The sequence below is a fragment of the Anarrhichthys ocellatus genome, unplaced genomic scaffold (assembly GCF_004355925.1).
Source record: "Anarrhichthys ocellatus isolate YVR2014 unplaced genomic scaffold, GSC_Weel_1.0 scaffold1489, whole genome shotgun sequence".
Classification (NCBI taxonomy): Eukaryota; Metazoa; Chordata; class Actinopteri; order Perciformes; family Anarhichadidae; genus Anarrhichthys; species Anarrhichthys ocellatus.
Window position 1 is genome coordinate 1 of NW_022281463.1, and position 9,026 is coordinate 9,026.

General features: G+C 40.3%; 1 protein-coding gene across 1 annotated transcript; it reads left to right on the forward strand.

Moving 5' to 3' along the window:
* Positions 1 to 7,251: 7,251 nt before the first annotated feature.
* Positions 7,252 to 8,721, forward strand: LOC116377641 (mammalian ependymin-related protein 1). The gene is made up of 2 exons (XM_031839316.1): positions 7,252 to 7,559; positions 8,342 to 8,721. Exons 1-2 carry the CDS (start codon positions 7,400 to 7,402, stop codon positions 8,533 to 8,535), a joined length of 354 nt encoding a protein of 117 aa, XP_031695176.1. The 5' UTR covers positions 7,252 to 7,399; the 3' UTR covers positions 8,536 to 8,721.
* Positions 8,722 to 9,026: the final 305 nt, after the last annotated feature.

The window sequence follows — 9,026 nt, forward strand, 5'->3', positions numbered from 1 at the left end:
ACCTGGGCCTTCAGTGCCGTCCTACTACAGTTGAACCAGCTCCTAATAACCTCATTATGACACAGCTACGGGTTATCATTTATTCATGTAAAAGCCGCATATTCACATAACACTCAACAACATCGTCCCCATTCACTTAAACTGCACATGGATTCACTTGTGAGTCTGCAGGCCTCTGCCTCTGTTCTTACCTAGAGACACAGAGGTGAAATCTGATTGGTTAAAAGCTCTACTTAAAACAAGCTGCACTGGAAGCAGAGCAACTGAGGAAGACAGTAAATATGCAATGAGATAGTAAGCTAATGGGAAGAATATTTAGAATACATGTAGTGTATTTATGAAAAATCATTAAATTATAAAATAGCTATAACTTTGTGATTCTGTCTGGCAAGCAGAGGAGGCCTTGCTGGCCCTGAGGGCCCACCACTGATGTCATGTGTACGGAATGAACAACATAAAAGAATTACAACACATTCAATGCATATGATATAAATGTTATGAAAGAATAATTGTACAACTAAAAACAGAAAAAAAAGGGGGCCACCGGTGTAACACGCAAAATCAACATGTCAACCTAACTTCTCCGTTTGTGAAAACCTATTTGGAGATAAACCTGATTCTGATTCTGGAAACTGTAAAATAAGAAACATTAAATACCTTCATGTGATTCAACTTCATGATCATCTTTGGAGAATGTAGTCTGAGGTGCTGTGTAGCTGTTTTGCATTATGGCGAGAGGCGTTTCTGTTATTTTGGATACCCTGATTGATATAAATGTGGTGGACAAAATAATAGAAACACCTGTCAATAGAAATGAGGATACAGTTGAATCAACATGAAGGAAGGATTTATTTCAGGACTACATATTTATATTTTATAGTATTTAGTTTGTACATTTTTCCATTCTTTATTCATGTGTCTTGACCTTTGCAGTACTTTGCTTTTATTTCTATATTATATTTCTTATTTTATAATATTTGTTTTTTGCTCAGATACAGTTTTACAGATTTATGTTTCATTCATTATTTTTTGTTATTATTATTATTATTTTTATTTGAGTACTATCCCTCCTTTATTCCCTCTTAACCCCACTTCTCCAGCAATGACTTTCATATTATTTTCTAAGTGTCTTTTGAACCTGCAAAACCCAGTTTTACCACAGGAGGGCGCCAGGGGACCACTATCGAGCTCCAGAGGGGAGACAGCGGGTCCTTGCTGCAAACCTGTCCGCCTGTAAGAACCTCAAAAGCGGACTGAATTCACAGCACACTGGCCCTGGAGGAATTTATTTATTTTTATTTTTTCTAAGTGTTTTCTCGTGCCTCTGGTATTCCTAATGAGTACCAGAGATGTAGAGGGAGTCAGGCTACGTGCCTGGCCCGAAATAGAGCCTCCTAAGCGGCCTCCATCACCACAAACAGAGCCTGGATGCATGACTTTAACGTTTTTTTTAAAGATACTTACTACCCAGTATACTGTATATCCAGAACAGTTACAAAGATAGGCCCATCTACAATTATAATCAACCCATCAGCATCACTGCAAGCCAGCCTTTGATTTATCCATGATGGATGGAGCAAATCCATTAAAGTTACCTGGCTTGTGCCAGTATCGAAATTAAGAGTAAAGCTGGTTGGTTCTTTGAACTTTTAGGCTTTTTAAGTGGTCTGTATGCACAGGTCAGTTATATTTTGAAAGTGACACTTTCTCTATTGGATTTGTTTACAGTTAAGCAGTGACTTTCAGTGGTACTGATATTAATCTGTGTTCATGCCTCTTTTTCAGATGGCGTATTGTTGTGCATGGTGGTATTGGCGGCTTTAGTCGTTTAATCGTGTACTTGAGTGCCGCCACCAACAATCGAGCAGCAACAGTCCTAAGAAGCTGTCGGTGTCTACGGTGTGCCATCTCGTGTGAGGTCAGATAAAGGCGGGGAAAATGTTGACGTTGCACGCTACATGGTGGCGAACAGAGGACTGAACAGGAATTCACTCATGGCTGGCAGGAGCGTCCACAATCAAAGGTAACATAATCATCCATTCAAACATTTATCAAAATAACACTTTGTAAAAGATAGCAATATAAACTCTATTCAAGTCTGCCGCTGAAAAGTTAGTAATCAGCTGTTTCCTCTCTGCTTTCCTTCAACAATAAATATTTTAACGTATAATTATAAAAGTATAATTAAGACACCAAATGTTTTATTTACATTTGAAATAGTTTTGTCCCAAAAAAAGAAGATTCAGAAATGATTCAGACTTCCATTTAGTGGATGTCCCAGTGTCACATTACAGAAGAATCCTGTTGAACTTGATGTTGAATTAGTTTGATTATTGAACTGTAAATATGGATTGAAGAAGTTTAAACTGTGATTAGTTCAGCTGATATTCCAACAGTGCTAACCTATTTCTATTGTGAAGTCTGAAGAGCTTTGCTAAAGTTAAATTAAAGTGGCAGTCAACTTATCCTTTTTAAGAGATGAACACAAATATTTGTAATAAACTGTCATTGTAGGAAGACTAAATATTTATTTTCCCCATCAGAATAGAAAGGCTCTGGAGAGACGTTTATGGCGGCGTACTTGATCTCTTCTACACCATCTTTACCAACCTTGAGAGAGAAGGCCTTCTCAATCCTGACAACCAAATGCATCTCTATGCTCTGCACTGGTGCTTCGTACCCCACATACAGAAACGCCTTCAGTTTGTCCAGCATGGCTGGAACTGCCACCGACTACGCACTGAGGGAAACCAGTCCCCGCTGCAACTGTGGACTCTCCATGAACATGAGGCACTGCAGGTTTGAATTTATTCAGTCATTTTATTTTTACTATGAACTTACTTTCCTACATGGGACAATGTCAACATGAACCCCGCTGTATCTAACATTACACAATGTTTTTATATTATAGCATGTCACTAATAGAGGCCTGTAAATGTGGATTATTGTTGTTCTGCATATCATGGGCACTTTCAAAACTTCAATAAGGTGTTGCTAAAATGTTGTGATCAAACAAGGAGCAGTGTTTCAGAGAGACAGTTATACATGGAGCTCTCTGCTCCCTATAGTAATTCATTGGCTCTCTTTCTGATGTTCATGGCATCTTCATCCAGAATACAAGGAAATGATAAAACAAGTGATATTTCAAACAAGGTTCTACAAAAGGAATAACTGACTGAAAATGACTCAGTTCTGTAGACATGTTGACCATAATAACTTACTACATAATAAGTTACTTTAGGCTGAACTGTTTCAACTGCAGGTTGACATGGAGTTTGGAGTTGACTGGACTGGACCGTGTGGTCATCGTCGGCCTGGTGTTGTGGTCCCTGAAGTTCAGCTGCAACGCTCACTAACTGACCAGGAAGTTGAAAGTCTACCAGACCCCGATGGCCCCCTGTCCAACGTGTTGAATGTCTTTGTACAAACTGTGAGCCTAATATCAGAAATGCTCCAGTAAATGCCTGCGTCACAAGCTCTCTGATGCAGGTGAACGTTACATAAATGCTCTGATTAAGCATAGTTCTGAAACGCATTCTTATTTACTAAACTCCTCTTTGTTTCACATGACTAAAAAGATTAACACAAAAGTAAAAATAATAGTAATGACAGCACATATATATATATATATATTTTTTATAGCCGATGTCAATGTACGCACTGAATCACAAGGCTCGAGGAACTGCAACATGCATCCCGTTTCAGAACAATACCACGAATAAAGAACAGCAACAACAATTCAATCTGTCTCTGTTGTAACAGTCTCCTGATCATCTTCAAAACAATTAAACTGGGAAGAATGGGATTAAACCTACGAGACAATGGTTGAAGACAAATATGCATCACCACATTGTGTGTGTGAGTGTTACACACTAACAGAACTAGGTACTAGTTTACATCACTCAATCAACTGCTTTTATACTGTAATTCAAAATGCTACCCGATTACTGAAGTGCACATACAGAGGGATATATTGATGTACAGTCTCCTTAGACCAATCCAAACCCAGTGCCAGTGCTACAAATAGCAGCAAGAATGTCTCTTTCAAAGTTACAGTAGTCTTTGTAATGTCCTGGAAGCTTCAGCTGGTGGAAGAACTGGGAAGTTGCTCTCCACCACGTTAATATGCAGCTGGTGTCTGGGAAGCACATTCGCCTCCTCCTTGTCGTCCTTCTCCCTCCAACGTATGGACCAAACAGTCCAGAAACCTCGGCTAGAATCAGTACAAGAGGATAAGGACGCTGCAGAAGAAACATGTTGGCTAACGACATCAGGAAAGTGATCTGACGCACAGCATGAATAAATAAATCGCTCATCACCGGCGATAGTATCGAGTCTACACAAGGGACTTAGCATGGAAAGGTGTTCCCTGCAGAAACCGATGTGGCGCCGCGGAGGTGAACTTGGCGCGTTTGCGGTCCTCGGTGCTGCACAAAAAATAACAAAGTAGTGAACGCCACATGGCTGCCGGGTTCAGTTTAATAGAGTATATTGGCACTTTGACCAACAGTATTTAGCTAAACAACTGCTGTTGTTATGCTGCTTATACGTTTAAACAGAAGAAACGCAAGCTGGTCAGCCACATCCCGCAGCAGGTCTGCCAGCGGCCGCCCGGTCGAAGCCACGAGTGCCGCTAGCTAGTTATTTGAAGTCGTCTGCAGGGATGATTTGCTCGGAATCGGTTGCTTCTGTCTTGCTCCCCTACTCGACCAATCCTGCTTAAGAATGAGGCTCGGACCGCCTATTACTATTATTATACCTCATTAGCATACGGACACAGAAATACAGAAATAAATAAATGAAGGAATACAGAAATGTAGAAATATATGTATTTATTTATGTCCTGTTTAGGTATCAACTTTCATTTATTCATTTCAGCATTTAAATATTTCTGTATTTATTTCAACATTTATTTTTTTATTCCTGTATTTATTTATACATTTATTAATGCATTTATTTATTTATTTATTCATACTTAAGTCATTTTCTGTCCTCCATAGACAAACAGCAGGACGAAGTATCAACACAAAGAAAAACGACCAACATTTTACAAATGCAGGAGAAAATGTTTGTGGAATCCTGAGTCAGCGTTGTATTCACATTTTAATTGCATCAGTCAAGAACAGACCTGCTGTACACATGTTTGGTGACTGATAAGTCTACAACGTCTCCCTCAGAGTAAAAGCTCAAAGTGTGAGTCTTTGTTCTTGTATCTAATTTATATTTCTTACTCTGTCTCATCTGGAGCTTCACTGTAATCTTACCAGCTATATTTGATATTCCATGTAATTTCAGTTCATTCCTGACATTCACACTTACATGATGCTGAAGAATAAAATACTTCCTACAAAGTTTTTGTTGCATTTCTAGAGACCTGGGTTTGCTTCGACAACAACTCACATAGTTACCTTTACAGACATTGTAGGATTTCACAATTTGAAATGAATTAATTCCTTCATCAGTGGTTGTTGACTTGTGATACTCACTGACTGGAGGTTCTACTTTAGTTTGGCCTCCTTTATTTCAACTACAATCATCCATGTTTTACAGAAGTCTTTGGACTCATTCTAATGTTTCCTCCTACAGAACGTTTAGAGATTATTTTAAGGATATATTTTATAGTATTATAGTGAAGTATATCAACACTAGAGGTTCATCACTTCATATCAATCAACAACAAACTGCAGAATCAGCTGATCTGGTTCATTCTTGTCCTTCTGCATTAGCATCTGTTTGCTGCTGAGCAGGTAGTCTACAGTGGCTTCTCTTGAACAGCCTGTTAACGTCCCTCTCCAGGATGGAGAGAGTCCTCCTTGTTGTCAGGACTGTCCCTTTGTCTTTCACAAACACAGTAGGATTCATTCAGGTCATTGGACATGTGCAAGTCGTTAGTGGAGTGAGGAGCTTTAGGTTTGCAGCTGGTGATCAATCAGAGACCTTTTCAGACAGAAGCAGAGTCGTTGACTGAGAACTGCTGTTGGAGTTTCTCAGAGTACAGTCGTTTGGTTTCTCTCACCGTCTCGCTAAACCTGTACTTTGATTCTTTAAACCTGTCCTTGTCCTCCTGAATCATTCTTCTGTGTTCAACCTCAGCTGTGTGAGCTTAACTGTGAACCAAGGTTTGAATTTAAATATTTGTGTATTTAAAAACAGACATTTATACATTATTGGGTTTATACACAACTTTTGTTGGATTGAATATGTCTCCATTTTCAGACACAAGTCAAAAACAAGTCGACTTCATTCGGATAAAAAGAATCAGAATCAACCTTCAAAACCTGAAAGAGTTGAATTCACATAAAAGGTATTTTAAACTCTTACTCATGTTTTTTTTTCAATCCCAACAACAAAACAGAGGGAATGTCCTCGGTTTCCTCAGTGGAGCTTCCTATACAGCCCTGATTTAATCTGTTGTATGAAATATTTTGTCATTGACTTCTACATAAAATGAAGAATCACTTTTCATCAGCTGCAATGCTGTTTGCAAGATAGAAAAGCACAGCTTATTTTTTCTTTCATTTTCTGTAAAATGTTGATGTTAATTCAATGATCTTATCATATTTAGTTGGCCTACTCACATTTTCAATTTTTCCCTGTTTTTTTCATAATCTTTAAATTTGTGCCTTGAAGGACATATTTTGTATATTCTACTTCATGTTGATTTAGTATCTTTACTGTGTTTAAACCTAGTGTGGTTGGTCAATGTGTTTAAATGTTAAAGGGACAGTCAGCGGTGGCACTACTCATCTAAAGTATAATTGTGTACTTAATGATACTTTGTTTAGCAGACCAGACCATAATAATCATGAACATGCTGCCAAAAGCCTCCACTTGGTTTTGAGGAGCTACAGCACTTATTAAAGGAAAAGCTGAAACTTATACTGACAACCAAAGTGGATATTTATTTTATCTTAAATGAAGCTTTCTGGCTGGAGCTTTGCGGAGGGAGTAAGAAACGTGTTGCGTAGCAACAACAACCGTGTTTGTTTTGACGAAGTGGATCAGCTGACTGATCGCTGGCCTTTTCATTTGGAAAGAGCAACGGCCAATAGGGGAGCTCCAACTTAACCGGCCAATGTTGTAACTTCATTTCTCTCATAGCCCCCCCCCCCCCCGACACACACACACACAGACACACACACACACATACACATACACATACACGCACGCACACACTTTGCTGCTGTCCAATCACATGAAAGCTTGATAGCTCCTCCCCCTTCTTCTGGCTCTAAAACACAGCCAGCTCCACATGTGCACATGTCGCCTTGTTTGGAGCAGGAACCTCATTCAGTGAAGATCAGCAGATGAACAGAAACAAAGAAGAGATTTCTGACGTAAACTCAGATGTTTGTTTTATAATCACAGAAACTCACAAAGTATCTGCCACGAGGAGAAAATGGCTCAGCAAGGAGTTCACCTGGACCAGGAGACCTTCTCTTGTTCCATCTGTCTGGATCTACTGGACAACTCCACCTTCGAGGACCAGTACTTCATCGGAGGCCACGGGGACAACGTGGAGGTTCAGGAGTGGTCCGACAGGAAGCCGGCACGCCAGCGTGAGTCTGGGGTTTTTAAACGTCCGTGGCTTTTCTGCACAGAGGTGTCATTATTTAATGCTAAAGTACAGAGAACAGGCCTGGACAAAGAGCTGTGAAGCTGGAAGATGTTTTTAAGATAATAAACATTTATCATACACAGTTGTTCTTCACGTTTAAACACAGCAGTCATTACTCAAAATGGATTATTAAATCCAGAGGAAACACAAAGAAGTGCGCTAAACGGACTTTTAGTGCTTCATGTAGTTTCGTTTGTGACTGAGTTTCCTATTTTGTGGGAATATTTGGTCAAAAGTGGCCAAACGAGACGATTATTGTGGTAAAATTTGACCAGAAACATCTGACCCAATTTAGACTGTTGGTCTCATTCAAATCATTCATGGCTTCTTAGTTGTGCTGAGGAGCTCAGAATTTAATGTTTTTTACAGAATCTGGTGAAAGCAAAAGGTTAATAAAAAACATTTTTGATGAAATATCACAACTTTAAGCTTCGTTTTAGTTTCTTTTCCTGACGGAAGCGTTCTCAAGCACCGTGGGAAAGATGACAATCTGACAGTAAAGAAAATGTAGTTTTGGAGATTGTTTAAAGAAAACATGCTTTTCAATCCTGCCGGTGGGTTTTGAGCTCCAGTGAACACCTTTAAGCCAGTGTTACTTCAGATTCAACACTTCCTGCAGCTGCTTCACAATAACAGTAAACCCTTCCAGCAGAGTTTCCTTCCTTCAGCAGCTGTTTTGGGTGGAATTTAAAAACGTCCTCGTCTGCTTTGTCTCTCCACCAGATGAGACCTGGGTGGGCGTTTACACCCTGAAGGACTGCTACCCGGTGCAGGAGACCTACGCCAAGAACAGCAGCGTCACCACCTCCACCCGCTTCTTCAACCTCCAGCTGGGCATCAGCGACCCCGACGTCTTCACCCCGCCCGGCACCTGTCAGTCGGCTCGGCCCGAGAGGATGTCCGAGTCCGACTGCTGAGGCCTCTTGAGACACTTAAGAGCAGCCACGAAATCACTCCCTTGTCCACCCATGTTTCACTCGCAGTGAGAACTTAATCAGAATTATTTTCCCGTCGTTACTTACAGGTGTAGCGTAACATTTTGCATCTCTCAAATCTGGCGCCTTGCATTCTGATGAAATAAAAAATGAAATTAAAAATTTTAATTCTGGGATTGTGAGCAGAAAGTAGTGTTGTTAATGCGTACATTCTGAATTCAGACGGTCAGATGAAATGGCGTACGGTTAATACGACGCACTATTTAACTACAAAGCATGTCTGTGTGTCCTTTGCGTATATATCTTCGCGGTTGGCAGGTGTATTGCTGGGGACCTACGGACGTGCAGAGCTGCATTTGGTGCAGCGGTGGTGGACAATGGCGCAAGCGGCGACGCCCGGACGCCAAAGCAATCGGTCCGCCGCGAACAAAGCACTCGTACAGTAAACGGGGAGTGATTTCAGACGCTGTCTT